The 18,056-nt window shown below is 46.1% G+C and overlaps 1 protein-coding gene across 1 annotated transcript in view; it reads right to left on the bottom strand.

Annotated features, from left to right (window-relative positions):
- The window catches only part of TSPAN2 (tetraspanin 2), a 39,989-nt gene extending 24,989 nt beyond the window's left edge, over positions 1-15,000 (bottom strand). The window contains exon 1 of the mRNA XM_004420626.3: positions 14,869-15,000. Within this exon, the coding sequence (XP_004420683.2) occupies positions 14,869-14,937 (69 nt within the window). The 5' untranslated portion in view covers positions 14,938-15,000. The remainder of the gene's footprint in view (positions 1-14,868) is intronic.
- Between the last annotated feature and the right edge of the window lie 3,056 nt (positions 15,001-18,056).

Raw genomic sequence — 18,056 nt, 5'->3', positions numbered from 1 at the left:
TCCACGCGTGGGATCTGAACCTGTGAGCCCCAGGCCGCGGAAGCAGAGCACGCGAACTTAACCACTACGCCACCAGGCGGCCCCTAAAAGTAGAGGTTTAACAAGGAAAAAATGACGTCAAAGTCAGGGTCAGACCTGAGTCCTTTGTATACAGGATCCTTCTATCTGTGGGGCTATTTGTAAAGGACCGGCATTACCCCTTGGGGCTACCTGGCTGAATTTATATGAGGACTTTGGCCCTCTTTGCCCTCTGTCCCCCAAGGCCCATCCCTCTGTGGCCGGCTGCGGTATGACTTCAGTGAGGAGTTGGAGGAGCAGAGTTCTACCAGCTGGACTCTCTAATGTGGAATAACTAAAAGTTTCCAGTACTTAGAGGAAAGCACTAATTGGATAATGTGAGGAACAGCTAAAGGAACTGGGCCCAACCAGCTTTAAATGATTTTCGCATTTTTAAAAAGCGTAGCATATTGAAAGAAGTCATGCTAAAACGTTAACAGTATTTATCTTTGAAGGGTGGGATTACAGGTGACTTTTTTCTTTTCACTATATTTTCTAGGTTTTCTGCATTAAGCATGTATTACTCTTATAAGTTTAAAAACATTGTATAAGCATTATACGGTAGTTTATCAGTTCAATCCAAAAAAAAGTGGGGAGAGTTTTCTTGGGCCATGCTTTAGTTTGGGAGGAAACCAGCTTTGAGGTCATTGCTGTTTCTGGTGCAGGAAAGAGAGCAATGCCCTTGGGAAAACACCATCCTCGGAGCGCCGGGATGCTGCCTGGAACAGATGTACCCAGCAGAGCCGCACAGGCCACCCTGCCCACCCCGCCTCTGTGGCAACTTGATGGAAAGACAGTTTCCAAATACAAAGAAAAACCTATTGACAGAGGCATCAGGCCAAGGTCTGCAGCCACCGAGCAGACTGTGGAGGAGGTGACTGGTCCCAGGGACACCCCACCAGGTGGCCACATTTTCAGCATCTCTGTACACAAACGCTAATTTATAGCTGTCTGGGATCATCCTTCCAGACGGAATACATTTGTCCACTCCTGGCACAGATGTGTTTGATGCATAATGGAAAATTAAAAGAGAGGTTGCAATTTAAAGCCATGGGGGAATGAGAAAAAAATCTGCACTTGCTCATCCACGCCCCCCAACCCCAAGCCACATGGGTTTCCTCCTGGGTCACGGAAACTGTGGCTTAGCTGAACGTCATCACCGTGTGGAGGGAATCCTCCCAGCATGCAGCTGCTCGCTGTGTCAGGAACACTGTGGGTGAGGACCTGGTCAGGCCTGAGGTTGCTCATGACGAGAGCAATCACCACTCTGGAAAGTGGCGTCGACAGAGACCATGTAGCTCTTTGGTCCTTTCAAATTCACCATTCCTATAAGGCTCTTGAAATAGTCTGTGTTAAATGGACTTTGGTTGATCTACTGCACACTAGAAATTGCTTGAAAAAAATTCACACCAATTACAGTCCAGTCAGGAACAAAGTGAGCAAGTCTAGTGTCATTAAGTCCCACCATTCTGTGCGCCCCACACCTGGGAAGAGGCCTGAGGGAAAGCTTCAGGCCCCTCTAATCCTAAATTTTAACCCTTCTAGACCAAAACCCCCTCTGCCCCATTCTCTCTTCTCCTTTTAATGTCAGCCACTCTTTCGCATTCAGACATAAGATGGTACCTCAGCGAAGGTTAGAACAAATAAGGATCCAGATTCTATCCCTTTTTGCTCCTTCCTTCTCTTGCCCTGCCCTCATCTCCTTCCCTTTTTTCCTGTCTTTCCGGGAATCAACTGGGGTCCCAGAGGTGAGGTGCTAGGCATTAGGGAAACGAAAATGAGAAAGACAGGACTCACAGTCTAACATGGAAGATAAACCTGTAAACTCATAAATGCAATGCAATGCAGGAAGTGTGCTCAATGGAAGAGCGCCACACTGCCCAGGGATCAGAGCAACGCGTGACAACTGGCGTTCAGCAGAAGACACTTCACTTGGATTTACATCTTGAAGAATGGGTTAGACGTCACTGAGCAGGGAGGGACTGGAGGGAGGAGTGAACGCTGGGCAGAGGGAACAGTGTGGGTAAGGGCTTCACTTCCTTACCTGGAACACTGTGTTGGGGAGCAAGAGAAGTGTGGCAGAGGTCAGAGTCTGGGGCATGACAGGCAAGTTGGGGCAGACAGTGGCTCATGGCTTCTACTTAGCTTGCTACCATTTTGGAAAGTCCAGGAGAGGACCTTGAGGGGAGGCAAGATGTGAGCCACTCATTTTGCTGAGAATAATCAGAAGCATGAGTGCTGCCTGATGCCAGAAACAGTGAAGAGCCCAAGACAAAGACCTGAGTGGCTGAAGGCCAGAGCCGGGACGCTAGGGAGTGGATGTGGTGAGCGACGAGGACCACGAAGGATCCACTCTACCGACTGAAGCACTTAGCTGAGGGCTGCCCTGCTTCCAGGACTAGAACCAATCCCCACGCCTTTGGAATAACTATCACTAGAAACACTGTTGTTTTTCCAGGAATGGACCTTTTCATACAACAGCATGAGTTGGGCTCTGATATTAATTATTTAATAAACATTTATTGAACACCTATTGTGAGCCAGGAACCAAGGATTCACACATAAGAAAGATCCAGTTCCTTCTCCAGAGGACCTTAGGGGCTCACGGAGAAGCTGATCGCCACTAGGTGGTCCAGGAGGGACATTAACGCTGCAGGTAAGAATTCAGTCACAGAACCAGCCCATGAGAAGATGCCAGATACCAACACTCTTTGTGTCACCCTTATTTTTCTGAGTACCAGTTTTGTGTTAGGGACTCAGAGATTGTGAAAAAACAGAATTTTGAGGGCAAAAGTGTGTCCACTATTTAAAAAGAGAAGAGAACTAAAATAGAAAAAAAGAGATAGCAGTGAAAGGCACAGACGATGACTTATAAATCCATGTCATTAAATAGGGGATCACCAGATACAATTATATTATGCATTTTCATGGGGCAGGTTATTTCAGTAGCTAATCATATTCCAGAGAGTTTGGAGGACAAAAAGTTGCAAATTGTAAGCATATGTCTTTAGAGAGGACAGCTTGTGTTCTAAAACTAAAGTAGCAGAAGAGAGGCCTATAGACCTGATTAGAAAGCATTTAAAGCAAAGTGGATGGACAAAAAGTTTCCTTTAAATAATGGCTATCTGCCAGAAACAAGTCATGTAGCATAGCATGAAGCAGAACTTGTTAATGAATTTCAATTTTACTTTACTGTATTTATTTATAATTCCTGGGATTGCTGATGAAATGTTCTATCTTGAGGACATATTTTGTCACTTAAAAAAAAAGATTTCATGGATCACAAACATGTTTCTTGGGAAGGCACTAAATTGGAGGGAGGGCGGTGTTGAGATGCAAAAATGCAAAGATCACTCCCATCCTGGGTCCTCTAGTCTGCTCTGTTTCCCTCTCCCCCACTCAGCTGCCCCCAGAGGAGGCCATCCAACCCTGATCACAAAGAGCAAATATATGCTACTCTGCCGATGACTAAACCCAGCAGAAAGCCCCCTTTTTTGGGTAAAAAGCACCACTTGGGGAAGCTCTCAGATAGCACACGTGCTTTTACCTAGACGGGGGACACAATTAATTGTCCTCAGGTGCCTAGCCACACAGTTGCAATTCCTTCTCCCACTTGGGGGCCTCTGCTCTTGTTCCTTCCTTAGGTTAGAAAGCTCTCCTCCCCTCCCCTCCACCAAACTCACACCCACTCACAGCTGTCAGCTCTGATGTCACCCCCTCCAGGAAGCCTACCCTAGCCAGGGTAGGTACCTTCCTTTGTGTCTCATATAACCATTTCTATTTAAATATTTCTGTAATATTTTAAAAAATTAAGGCCTGAGCTGTGTGAGGGCAGGAACAGGATCTATATTGCTGTGTCCCAAGCATCTACCCCTGTCCCTTGCAGAGCAGGCTCTCAAAAGACATCTGTTAAATGAATAAATGGAAGGCCTTCACAAAGGTACAATTTAGGTTGTACTATGGCCTGAATTGTGTCCCCCCACCCAATTCATATGTGAAATCTTAACCTCTAATGTATTTGGAGGTGGGGCTTTTGGGAAGTGATTAGGTTTAGATGAGGTCATGAGAATGAGGCCCTGGTGATGGGATTCCCTTATAAGAGGCACCAGAGAGTTCTTTTATAAGGACACAGGGAGAAGGCAGCTGTTTGCAAGCCAGGAAGAAAGCTCTCACCAGGAACCAAACTGGCCGACACCTTGATCTTGACTTTCCAGCCTCCAGAACTGTGAGAAATAAATTCCTGTTGTTGAAGCCACCCAATATATAGTATTTTTTTATGGCAACCTGACCACACTAAGACAGGCTGACAGGAGCAATTTTGAACAACCTCCCTCACAGCCCTCCAAGGGAATACTTCAAAAAGTACTACAGATCTTCCTAGACTTCTGATGGGGTAATGTCCCAATAAATCCATCGTAAGTGCAAAATACAGTAAGTTGAAAATGTATTTAATACACCTACCTACTGAACATCATAGCTTAGCCTAGCCTACCTTAAATGTGCTCAGAACACTTACATTAGCCTACCGTTTGGCAAAATCATCTAACACAAAGCCTATTTTATAATAAAGTGTTGAATATCTCATGTAATTTACTGTATCGTGTACTGAAAGTGAAAAACAGAATGGTTGTAAGTGTATTGGTTGTTTACCCTCGTGATCGCGTGGCTGACTGGGAGCTGCGGCTCCCTACCGCTGCACAGCATCACAAGAGAGCATTGTAGAGCATATCATCAGCCCAGAACAAGACCAAAATTCAAAATTTGAAGTACGGTTTCTACTGAATGCATATCGCTTTTGCACCATCATAAAATCAAAAAATTGTTAAGTTGAACCATCGTAAGTCCAGGCTGTCTGTATTTTCAAATTCACCTGCACTGTGATGAATACACTGGGAAACACTGTGCAGACACCTCGGAAGGCAATGTGTGAGTACACTGTCGAAATACTCAGCAAAACACTTTCCCACAGAAAAACAAAACAAAGCCAGAGCATGTAGTATCAGTTCTGTTTTCCCAAGCCTGCAGGGATGTGCGCTATGCATTGTGCACAGACACAAAGAATACATTTATACAAGCCTTTTACAGGCAGGAGCATATGAACACTTACTACGATTGTAGCAACACACACACACACACACACACCCCCCACACTCAAATGAAAGAATGAACAAAATCAATTCTGTATTCTTGCTTCCCCAGGGTGAATACCACGTGTACAAACAACCCAACTCATTTGCAGTTCTCTTCTTTGGGATGAAGTCACAGAAGGTTGGAAATGACACTTCAACCCTAGAGTTTCATTAAAAGCTTTTTTGTTTGTTTGTTTTTTGGTGAGGAAGACCAGCTCTGAGCTAACATCTATTGCCAATCCTCCTCCTTCTTTTTCCCCAAAGCCCCAGTAGATAGCCGCATGTCACAGTTGCACATCCTTCTAGTTGCTGCATGTGGGATGCGGCCTCAGCATGGCTGGAGAAGCAGTGCGTCGGTGCGCGCCTGGGATCCGAACCCGGGCCGCCAGTAGCGGAGCGCGCGCACTCAACCACTAAGCCACGGGGCCGGCCCCTCATTAAAAGCTTTTAAGGCTAATATTTGCTCTTGGTGGCAATTCTCATCCAAGATGGAATCAGGTAACGAGCACTCACAATTCTTGATCTGATGGCAAACCACATTATCATACCATAAGGGTAATGGAGTTTCATCCTTTTAGCAGGCAAAAGTCAGAAGCACATTTGCTCTGGAAGATGATACTAATTTTCTCCAAGAGGAAAGCCAGCTCCCAAGGTTTTCGTCCTATTATGCAGTGAAAGCAAGGCAAGGATGCAGATGGCCCTTTCTCAAAATCAAGGATTTCGTCAGAAGAAATACAAGAGCCAAACGTCGTATAACATCCATGTGAAACCACCTCTGAGGAACCGTGCTGCCCTTGCCTCACCCTCAGGAGGTGAGGTGGAATTGGAAGGCAGGACTATGGCGGCGTATGATGAAACGGCTGTTAGTTTGGAAACACACTGGTTAGATGCCAGTGTTTCTGATTTCTCCTATTTTCTTCATAATGATTTCAAAAGAACAAGCTCATGGTAAGAAATTCCTGAAAGACTTCCTTCAGGTAAGGATATATTTTAAAATCATCCAATGCTTAATTCTCTGCACTGATGGAAGGGTTCTGCAATCCATGACAAGATCAGGAGTGTTCTCTCCATCTCTGGAAAGAAGACTGGGCTATATTTTTGTGCCACACACACCTTCTTCTGTTTGTTTAGGTTGTTGTCAAGTTAACTTGCGTGGGTCAATGGACATTGTGGGGAGGCAGGAGAGAAGTGCTGGGGGAGACCAAGCTCAGGAGGGAAACTAACTCGGGCTGAAAAGCTTGCTGTGATGATAAAGCACATATAATACAGAGAGTGGAAAGTGGCTTGTATTTATTCAGTGGTTATACATATTTTCTCTAAAGAAATACAGGGAAAAGGAGGAAGAGAGGTGAGATCAGCAGATATTAGGAGAAAGACGATGGCTGTAAAGTTTTCTTTAGAGAGCAAAAAAAATGTCACAAACTACTGGCTAACGATTCCAGTGACCAGATGGTTTTATCAAGTGAAGATACATACAGAACTAAAATCTAATCCACCAAGTCACTGGAATTAAGTGAATTAAACCTAATGTCTGCCTTACCTCACCTAAGGGATGATTTCCAAGAGGACAATAATGGTCTTTTCTACATTCTCTGGACTTCCTCCTTACAGCCTCCAGCTGGCTCTTATCGTAGGTTCACCCTCTGAGTAAACACTTACCTCGAGGGCTACAATGACTCCTATGACATCTCATCTATGTCAAGCTTTATATAAGCAAAGATATATATAAGCAAAGACATTAAACAATATTTGTTTTACAGCCTAATATTTTTCAAGGTAGTTTGAGAGAACCACTCTTGAGCAGATAAGTGAGCAGGGGTCTTAAATATCAACCAGTAATAATGATCTTTACCCAGTTTTAGTTGTTACAGACAGACCATGGGAGAAAAAACGTTTCAAGTAGAACTCAGGTTAGACCAGAACAAGCCTAAATGCTTTATTTATTTAAAAGTTAGCTTGGATGGAATCCAGTGGAAATCATGAAAGTGTAGCTTGGTGTTCTAGAGAGATTTTTCTTCACAGCAGTTTCACCAGAAGCCTTTTGTGGTCATGAAGGCAGGCAGTACTGGGCCATTTACAGGGGACTGGACAGATTCGAGCATGCACAGGGAGACCAAGTGGGCTTCCTGGATGAGTGGCAGCAGATTCCAAGGTACCTGGTCCTGCCCTTTGGGGGGCTTTGCTGTCCCTGCCCAATTCCCTTGACCCAATTTATAAGCTGACTCTTTCTCAATCACCATTTCAGTGGGGAGGACAGGTCTTGGCACACACTTGGGAATGTTTGCAACTGTTCTTGGAGAAAATGTTACCTCTTCTGAGTATTCAGACTTAGATGATGAATAATGATGCCCTTAGGATAATAATATGTGTATAGTGCTGTGGTGTCGAGGAGTTGTAGCAGATAAAAACAGGGGTTCTAGGCATCCTGAATTTGAATTAGGCTCTTTTACTTACTAGTCTGTGATCTTGGGCAAGTCACTTGACCTCTCTAACTCTCAGCTTCCTCAGCTGCAAAGTGGAGGTAACAATAGTGCCTCCCTAAGAGATTAAATGAGTTCACATTACACACCTCAAACAGAGAGTGCCCGGCACTTAGTGTTAATATGGTGGTAGACTGACTAATGTTATTACATTCAAACTGAAAACTTCATCCTACGAAAGATAGAAAACACCCCTTCCATGGTACTAATAACTTGTCCTCTGCTGCCTTCCTTCACTAATTTTTATTTTAGCTCTACTGTCTTTCCTTGACTGCTAGAATTCCCTGGACTTTTCTAAACCTTCTATACTAGATAAGTCAGTGCCCTTTTCCAGAAACTACGTTTCCCCCCTCTTTAGTTTTAGTTTTTATAAGACCCAATAAGAGAAAAACAGGAAAAGATGATTTATGAGAGAAAGAATAACTATATTTAGGCTAAGGCTATCCAATAGAACTTTCTCCAATGATGTCAATGTAAAATGTTCTCTATCTGCACCATCCAATCCTGTAGCCACCGGCCACCTATGGTTATTAAGCACTTGAAATGTGGCTGGTGCAAGTTAGAAGCTGAACATTAAATTTCTTTTAATATTAATTAATTTAAATTTGGATAGCCACATGTGATTAGCAGCATAGCCACCATATTGGAGAGTGCAGGTCTAGAGTTCACATAAGAGCTCATCAGAGCTTTAACCTCCTCTCCCTGTTCGTCTGCAGACTTGGACTCTGAGGCCACACACAGAAACCCAGTTCCGCCACAGGCTAGCCCTGAGTCCCCGGGCAAGTCTCTTGAGCTCTCTGCACCTCTGTTTCCTCATATGTAAAAAAGCTGTTATTTCAGAGGGTCATTGTGAGGGTTAAAGGAGTTAATATACAAAATGAGCTTAGGAAAGCAGCTTGCACACAGCTTTACTATTCTTCTTCAAGTTTTTGCTACTGAAATTAAGTAGAAAAACTGTCTCGATACATATCCCTTCTCGATTCCCATCTTGCTTTTCCTCTGCCTTAAACTGATCAGTAGTGTTCTCAGCCTCTCTCCTGCTTCTGTCTGCCAGGCTGTTTTATGTATCTCCTCGTATCTGCATTTCCGGAATGCAGCAAAACTAAATCCTACACTGGATATAATCTCCCTGGTCACAGACTTCACATTTTCCAAGCCAGCAATGTTTCTTATACTTTATATTCTACATGCTCTAATAAGTTAATATAGTGAAAAGAACAGTTAATTAAAATCAGTTTCAAATCAGAAGACCCGGGTGTGAATCCTGACTTTGCTCATCCCTAACTCTTCGATCTCATACTACCTACGCTTCCACAGCTGTAAAATGGGGATAATTACGTTAACTCATGGGATTGTTGGGATTCATGATCAAATGGGATAATGCATGTGAAAGTATTTTGTAAACTAAAACATCATATGAATGTTAATTAGCATTATTATTTTTGTTCCCAATTAAACCCAAAGAGGATGAAAAAGGCAAGCCAAGGTAACCCTTACTCATCTGTAAGATGTGCTCCCAGCCCATCTTATATTCTCATTTTACCAGCCTCTTTCTCAATTCCTTCTCTTTAATTCCTTAGCAACCATGACATGCTTGGTCTCAGTGGTCAGTACAGCATCACTTGCTTTAGGAGAACAGCCCTATTGTGATATTAACTGTCAATAATAAGGTGGGGGGTGGAGGTTATGTCCTCTTTTGTCACACATGGCTGGAGACTCAAAGATACTGCATGGATGTTCTAGAATAATACAGTGAAATACAATGGACAAGGAATAGGTGGCTGCCTAGTAATACTAGAAACCATCAAGTCTTAATGTAAAAAAAAAAAGTCTTAAAACAATAATGGTAAAGTGGTAACTGGAGTTAAGAGAATTGCCACAAGGAAGCCAGGTGAGCAGGCCAAGAAGAAGGGCCCTCCCTGCTCCATTCATAAACCAGAGCCACCGGGGGGTCTTTGACCTGTTCAGGCCACATCTAAACCAGTGGTTCTCAAAGCGTGTTTCCTAGACCAGCAGCATCAGCATCACCTGGGGGCTTGTTACAGCTGCAGACCTACTGAATCAGAGGTTACATGTGAACAAGAACTCGGGTGATTTGTATGCACATTAAAGTCTGAGAGGCACTGATCACCAAAGGTTTCCCACTGCACCCACCGGGCTCCCCGTGGAAGCACAGAGGCAGGGCAGGGAACAAACATACAGATCCTGAGCTGGGGTCAGTGCACACAGCCCTGTTAGCTGGAGCCATGCCAGTGATGCTGAACCTCTTCTAGGTGCTGAGGGTGGAAGGAGGAGGATACCAGCATGACAGGATTCTACTTGCACTTCCAGTGTTTAAGTACGACCACCACCGATATCTTATGTTATTGAGTATTTACTATGCACATGTACCATACTTACTACTTTACATATATTAACTCATTTCATCTGTACTAAGATCATAGACTGATGTTGGTACTTGATCACGTCCATTTTACAGATAAGAAAACTGAGGCTCAAAGAGATTAAACAACTTGCCCAAGTCCCCTAGTTAGTAAATAGCACAGCCAGGAATAAACCCAGGCAGCGAGATGCCACTATCCACCTTCTAGGCTTTGAATTCCTGTATTTGAATTGCCACGCTGCCTAGACCTATCTGTCCACAGACTAGCACCTATCAGACTCCTTGTCCCTCCCAAGAAGCTAGGCCCCTCTTGTTCACCCTGGGGGAGGCTGGCCACTGCTGCTCTCTTCTCCCCTTGACAGAAATCAGAAATGGGGACTATCCTACAAGAAGGACAAAGAAATTCCTCTATGCTTTCTGGAGTTGTCTAGCTTTTGGATGAACCCTGAGGAATACTTTCTTCAGATATTTTTTTTAACCAGTCATTCTGACAGCTGGTAGCTCTCAAGTTATTGCTTGAGGTGAGTTTGGCAAAGAGAGGGAGGCAGGCTCTGTCAGCTTCCGTGGAGTCAAACATCTTTCACTCCCAAGCCCACGACACACCGTCTTTCCTAAAAGCACTTGTCAGGCATCACCAAGTGAAACCCCAAAGCTGCATTAATTATGGCGAGAAGGAAAGGAGAACAACTTCAAACAAGCCATATATGGCATCTGACTTTCGACAGTGAACAGTTCTGCTTCCTGTTGGTCGGTAACCCCGAGCGGCTCATACAGCACAATGATAGGAAAACGCTGAGCACACAACAATATACCAAGGAATAAATAGCGCCCAAGGTTTTCTCTAAACCGACATAGGCAGCCTGGTGGACTGTGGTGTGTTATTTATATTGCTATGCAACAGAGGAAAAAAATAAAGGTGATTTCAGTGACAGGCATGGGACTATGCCATGCTATCTGACTGCGGTGTCTGAATTTAGACACCACAGATGTTGGGAGGGGCTTCATGTTAGATATCAACCATGATAACAGAAATTAATTTAGTGGGGTTCATGGCTAGGCTTTACTTTTGTTTTTTAAAATGGTGAACACAGTCAGCGGCCCTGCGCCAGGGAGTGCTGGGCTGGCTCTGGCAGGATCTAGTGAATGTTTATAAAATCAGGAGCATAGCCTAGGGAAACTTAAACCAAGCTGCCAGGAGGTTGCAAATCAATTTGTCAAATTGCAGATCACAAAACATACCCCACCCCCACCTCTGTGCCTGCCTTCTGCTGAGTTCCTGACAGGAAAGGAAGTGCTGTCACAGAGGGGGACCTTATACCTCAGAAGGGCAGGCACGCAAGTATTGAAGGGTGTGTGTAAATATTACACTTGAAGTCACAGCTACAGCCGATCCTTCCAGGAAAACTGTCCCCCGCCCTCTGCCCCTTCCCCAAACTTCCTACAAACCCCTCCAACCAGGAAAAAACAACTTCAGAAACCAGGGTGGTGCTTTTCTGGAATCAGGTTCCCTCAGTTACAGTCAAGGTGGACATCTGGATAATTTATCCCAAACAATCACTTTCCCCTAAATCATTTGGTACCTGTTTCAGGTCGCCCCTTTCCCTTTGGTTGGGCAGGTACAGACATGGAAAGGCTGCCTGTAACTGCTGCTGTTCCAAGACCTCGGTCCCCACCTCCCATGGAATTGGGAGAGAGGAAGGCCCCCTATTCCCCTCCTGGGCTCAGTCTGTGCAAACAAAGAACAAATTGATAGGTGATGAGCAGGAAGAGATAGGCTCAGTCCTCCAGATAAAGTTGATAATTGATTATCTGTGCAAATCGGGAAGGCCATCTGTACCAAGTTCTCTAACCCGCAGATTCATTAATTCACTCCACAGTATTTACCCAGTGCCTCCTGTGTGCTGGGCACTGTTCTAGGACTAGAGATACAGCTGTGAACAAAACAGAAAAAAATTTCTGCTTCAGAGGTTCTCGGTTCTAGCGGGGAAAATCCACAAGTACAAATTGGGAAGATAATGTACAGTTATCCTAAAACAAAGACAAGCTGCTAGTCACTTGGTGAACATACACACTATTCCCCAACATTGTGTGCCTCGGGAAAGAGAGCTAACTTTTACTGAATGCTTCCTATGTGCCAGGCACTTAAAAATAACATTTTCTGAGTACTTACTGTACACTAGGCTCATAGGAAGGTGAGGTTGGATACTTCACGTATTTCCTTTTTCCTCTCAACAACTCTAGTACCCCAATTGTACAGATGAGAAAACAGAGGCCTAGAACTAAGAATAACTTGCTCAAGCACACCCTGCTTGGGATCTCTGCACCAAAGCCTGATCCCTTCATCAGATGGTGGTCACACTCATCCTTGTGCTGTTTCTCTGCTGGTGGGTGGTGTGTCACCCCCTCAACTTGTCCACCTCCATTCTACCAATCCTTTGAGGTTCAGCTTAAACATCCCCTTCTTCAGGATAACTATCCTGACTCCTCACTGTGGCTGTGAGCTTCTCTCTGAACACCTTAATTAGGTCACATATATCAAAGGTCATGTCTAAGCCCAGTGGCTAACACATGGTAGACACTCAAACGTCACTTTGTTCCTACTTCCCTTCCTCACTGTGTTTATGGTCAGAGGTGTGAAATTTGTCACTTGATTATATACTGTCTTACTTGTTTGTTGTTGTTCTATATGCATTGGACTTGTTTCCTCAACTAGATTAGCAGCTTAGGGAACAGTGCTTTATATTCATAAATTACATATGTTCATTTATATTTATATATGTATAAATTATCTTTATATCTTTAAATACTTGTTTGATAATTGTTTAACTGAGTGGTTCTCAACTTGAGCATGCATCAGCATTACCGGGAGGGCTTGCTAAAACAGATTGCTGAGTCCTTCCCCCAGAGTTTCTGCTTCAGCAGGCCTGGAATGGGACCGAGAATGTGCATTTCTGACAAGTTCCCAGGAGATGCTCATGCTGCTGGTCCAGGAGCCACACTTTGGGAACCAGTGGTTAGGAGTGTAATGTACCACAGTGCTTAGGAGCACATAGGCTGAGTTTGAGTCCCACCTCTACACTCACTAGCTGTGTGACCTAGGGCATGTTAACCTATTTAAGCCTCTGTTTCCTGATCGGTAAAAATGAGGATAATAATAGTACACACATCGGGATTGTTGTGAGAATTAAATGTAATAATGAATGCAATGTGTGTAGCACTGTCCCTGACACACTGAAAAGGTTCAGCAAATGCTTCCTATTATCCCTGGAACGGCTGGCACAACAGCAGGCCTAAATAAGCACTGAACTCAGCCTCAGAATTCCTTCTCAGGCTGATAGAAAACTGCTTTTGAATTTGTAAGCAGAGAGAGTGAAGGGTGTCACTGAAGCATGACATCTATAATCAACAGCTTTTGAAATTAAGCCAGACTATTAAAAAGCACAACATAAAGGACCTTTAGAAACACCCCTCCCTATAGTACGCTGGATGTAAAAGCCCAGATGGACAAAACCCACGTATATTTTTAAAATTCGGGGGCTGTCTTCAGGGTACCTCCTTCACACCTTCCCCTGCTGAAGGACGCTGAGGATGGCATCTTGGCCTCTGAGAGCTTGGAGTTGCTGGAGACACTCAGGCGTCTGGGCTAATGGGTTAGCAGACACAAGCAGAGCCCATCATTCAATAATTAATTAGTTGCAGTCATAGGAAGACAAACTCCCTAGAGCAGATAGGACAACCGCCACCCCCCTCCAGCCTAGTGTTTCCAAGTACCCAGGTCCCTGCGGCTCCCTCCCAGCTCTAAGAACCTCTTCACCCAAAGCAAGATCTATATTTTCCTTCAGGGTCTATCTGAGTGTGATACTGGCTGACATTCTCCCGAGAAAGCCCAAGAGGGAATGCGCAGACAAGACAATTTTCAGACCTTGTCTCATAGTGCTCCAGGGCCTGAGGCAGGGTATCCAGGGATCTAGGGATGGCCTAGCCTTAACCTTGTCCCAGTAATATAGAAGACAAGGGTCATGGCCCTCTCTCTCTGTGAACCACTAATCCCAGGAATGTTGTGCGTTCAATGCAAAGTTGCATGAGATCATCTCTGGAACATTAGTATGTAGCAGAGGCTTCGGCTGGGGGTTGAAGGGAGATGCTGCTGTGTTTGGAAGCCCTTCTCTTCCGCCCATTCCCTTCACAGAAGAGCACCACCACCTCCTCCCACCCAGTGGTACCCTCTCCTAATTCCCAGAAAAAGGATGACTCTCCCCCCGCCCCCATACCATTTCTACTCCAACCCTAAACAAAACCTAACAAAATTTCCTAAACAAAACCATCACAGCGAAGTGGTGTCTCCACATACTCCGAATGGGGCACCACCCCTGGCAGCCCGGCGCAGGGGGTTTTCTCGAAACGCCCTGGACAGGCCCTGGCTCCAGCGGAAAGGCACAGCGAGAAGGGGGTGTGTGCACCGAAGGCTGGAGGGGAGCCGACCCCTCAGGAAGTGAGGAGAGGCTGGTGCCCCCGCACCTGGAGTCACCACCAGCTGCGAGATGAAAACCAAGGCAGGAGGTTCCTCAAAAGGAACAGCCACAAGGTGTCTGCCCCCTTCTCACCATTTCTCATTGCTCAATCTCTCATTCTTTCCGTTCTCTCTCCCTCCATCCCTCCCCTCCCTCTTTGTCTGCCGCCTTCTCACCTCCGCCTCTTGGAACACCCTGCCTTCTGGAGCCCGGCTCGGACGCCGCAGCGGTCAGCTCCCCGGGGACTCCGGCCCCGCGCCCCTGCCCAGGCCCCTCCCCTGCCCGGCCCTGTCGACTCCGGCTCTTACCCAGAAGAGCAGGTTGAAGCCGAGCAGCAGGTACTTGACGCACCGCAGGCCCCCGCGGAAGCGCCCCATGCTGCGGCCCCGGCGGCGGGATCCCGAGTCCCCAGGCCCGCGCTCGCAGCGCCGGGAGCGGCGGGAGCCGGCGGGGACGGGGCGGAGCGCAAGGGCCGTGGGCGGGGCCTGCGGGGGGCGGGGCGGGAGCCTGGCAGCGGATTGAGACCGGGTCGGGGGGACGCGGTGCGGAGAGCCTGGCGACGGGTGAGGGCGCAGCGGGGGTGGAGACCCAGCGGCCAGAAGGAGCACGTCCCCCGCTGTCCTCCGGGAACCAGGGACCGCCTCCTTTCCTCCGGTTGCAGGGCGACGCGCCCCGCAGGCGCACCGCTCCCGGTGGTTATCCGAGCATCTGCGAGGAAGCAGCGTCCACTGGGGACCTGAGACTCCTTTAATCAGCGCCCTGTGCAGAGACTCATTTGAGGCCTGCGGTGATGGTTGAGAATTAGGACGCGGCCCCAGAGGCTAGGGAAACCTAGGAAGGGAGCCTCGGGTAGAAGAGATAAGTAGGACCTGAGGCCGCCCTGAAGCTGGCGGTACCCGTCGCGGGACACGCGGCCAAGGGCACCTGGTCCAGGGCTGTGGTTCCCTCGTGCCGTGCGAGCGCCGGGGCCGTGGAGGCCGCTTCTGGGGGACCCTCCCTCGGCCCCTCCCGCGCTCCTCCGAGGACTCTTACCTTAATAGGCAAGAACTGGGAGAAGGCACGGGATGCTGCCCACCCTACTCGTCCTGGCCAGTAGAGGGGGAGTCAGACTCCCCCGGTTCTGCTGGATTCGACTGCTGGGAGGGCTTGGAAAGGAATCCAAGTCCTCGGGGGTTAATTGTGATGTGAAGATGGGAGGAAAGGGGGCGGATTTTGTTTTGCTTTGTTTTATTAAGTTAGGCTGCTGGCGGGGAAACCAGATTCTCACTCCCATTGACTAAGTGTCTACAACATGTGGTGCCAGGCAGTATGGGGGCGACAGAAAAGTGTGAAATCCAGGGAGCCTATGCATTAATTCAGCAAAACTCTAAGTGTCTATTATAGGCCAGACATAGTAGCAAGCCCCAGGGACTCAATGCGGAGACAGCCAGGCCTGCTAGCACCGTCTCTGGTGGTAGAGACAGATCTGTAAGCAAATAATTAGAGCAAAGTGAGGAGGCTGGGTAAGGTTCTGGCCAGTACGGCCTGGCCTCACTGCACTGGGCAGGGAAGGCTTTGCTGAAGAGAGTAGACCAGATCTGGTTTGAAGAATGAGTCTAAGCAGAGAGGAAGCGCAGTCCAGGCAGATGGAACAGCATGTGTAAAAGAGAACAAGGCTTCCCGGGGAACTATGAGAACCGTAGTTAGCCTAAGTGGAGCAGAGAGGGAGGTGAGTCAGAAAGATGCTAGGGCACAGCTTTCAGTCAGCTGACAAAGTGCACAACTATCCTTGGCCCTCAGTTTCCTCATCTGCAACATGGACATAATAGTACCTACTTCATAGAGTTGTGCATATTAATGAGTTAATATCTGTAAAGTGCCTGGAAGAGTGCCTGGCACAGAATGTCGTATGAAAGAGTTAGCTATTATTGTATTGCACTCTATCAGTCAATCAGTTTCTACCATGTTGCCATCTTTGCCTACGTCTGTGTCGTTGGACATTTGTTTAAATATCTAGTGAATTTGATTTACGAAAATGAGTAGAAGACAGAAAAATGAAAGTGCTGATTCTGGTAATAAGCATAAGTCTCAAATAGCGAAATAGAGACAAAGATAGAAATGATAGGTATGCAGAAAAAGGCAAATCTTTTGCTTCAATCAAATACTTATTGTTCTATATATCTGCCATCTCTGATCTATTATAAAGGAAAAGAACTAAAGAGTAGTGTCTAGTACATAGTAGGTAGTCAATAAATCTCTGAACTGGATGAACAACAATGATATTATACCTTAAATATATTGTTGAACTTTCTGTCTGTAAGACAAAATACATTTAGAGATCATATATTCTGTACTCTCTGGGAACAGAGCCCCTATTATATAAATTTATTGTTCTTTCATACTACAATTTTATCACACAGATGGTTGCCTGCCTAGCATATAGATTTAGATTTTGAGTATAGACTTCCCAGCTCCCCCCTCTACAAAGTTGTGTCTTAGGGGAGCTGACCCTTGATGGGACTAGGGCGTCCTAACTGATAACATATTTTCAAGAGTACGTTATTATATGAAAGTGGGGGACCACATCAATTGACATAATAAGGAAGTTAGCCTTTAAATTAGATGTTAGGCAAAGCCATAGACAGGATCGGAGCAGGGGATAAGATGGTTAGATTTCTATTTTTAGAATGGTCAAGCTGGGGCAACTAGAGGATGGTTTGAAGTTAAGACTTGAGACTAATTAAGAGACTGTGACAGCAGTTCAGGTAAGAAATGAGAACCTGGGGGGCTGGCCCGGTGGCGCAAGTGGTTAAGTGCGCGTGCTCTGCTGCAGCGCCCCGGGGTTTGCCGGTTCGGATCCTGGGCACGCACGGACGCACCGCTTGTCAAGCCGTGCTGTGGCGGCGTCCCATATAAAGTGGAGGAAGATGGGCATGGATGTTAGCCCAGGGCCAGTCTTCCTCAACAAAAAGAGGAGGATTGGCAGATGTTAGCTCAGGGCCGATCTTGCTCGCAAAAAAAAAAAAAATGAAATGAGAATCTGAACCAAGACAGTGGCCATGGGTGTAGGAAGGAGGCTCAGATTTGAGAGATATTCAGACTGATAAAAGATCAAGACAGAGTGGATATGAGGAATAGAAGGGGAAAGAGAGGAAAGGGTGACTCCTGGGTTTCTTACTTGGGTAACTAGGCAGATCGGAAACCATTAATAGAGATGGGGGTATAGAAGGTAGAGCAGGATTGGGGGAGAATGTTACAGATGCTTTAGATGGGCTCACCTGCCACCCAATCCTACATCCAATTTAGAGGATAGGAAAGGGAAGTACTTACTTCCTGATTTCCTTTGCAGCTGGGGGTAGCCATATGACACAGTTCTGATTAATGGGATTTATGTGGCAGTCTGCTGGGAGGCTGCTGGAAAATCTGAAATTGTCTTGATAAAAAGTTCAATTGACACTGGCATTGCTCCCTTCCCTTTTTTCCTGTCTTGAACTGAGACATGATGCCTGGAGCTGTA

Source organism: Ceratotherium simum, chromosome 2, assembly GCF_057802395.1.
Source record: "Ceratotherium simum simum isolate JZ-2026a chromosome 2, ASM5780239v1, whole genome shotgun sequence".
NCBI lineage: Eukaryota > Metazoa > Chordata > Mammalia > Perissodactyla > Rhinocerotidae > Ceratotherium > Ceratotherium simum.
This window is presented reverse-complemented; position numbering and strand designations above follow the sequence as displayed.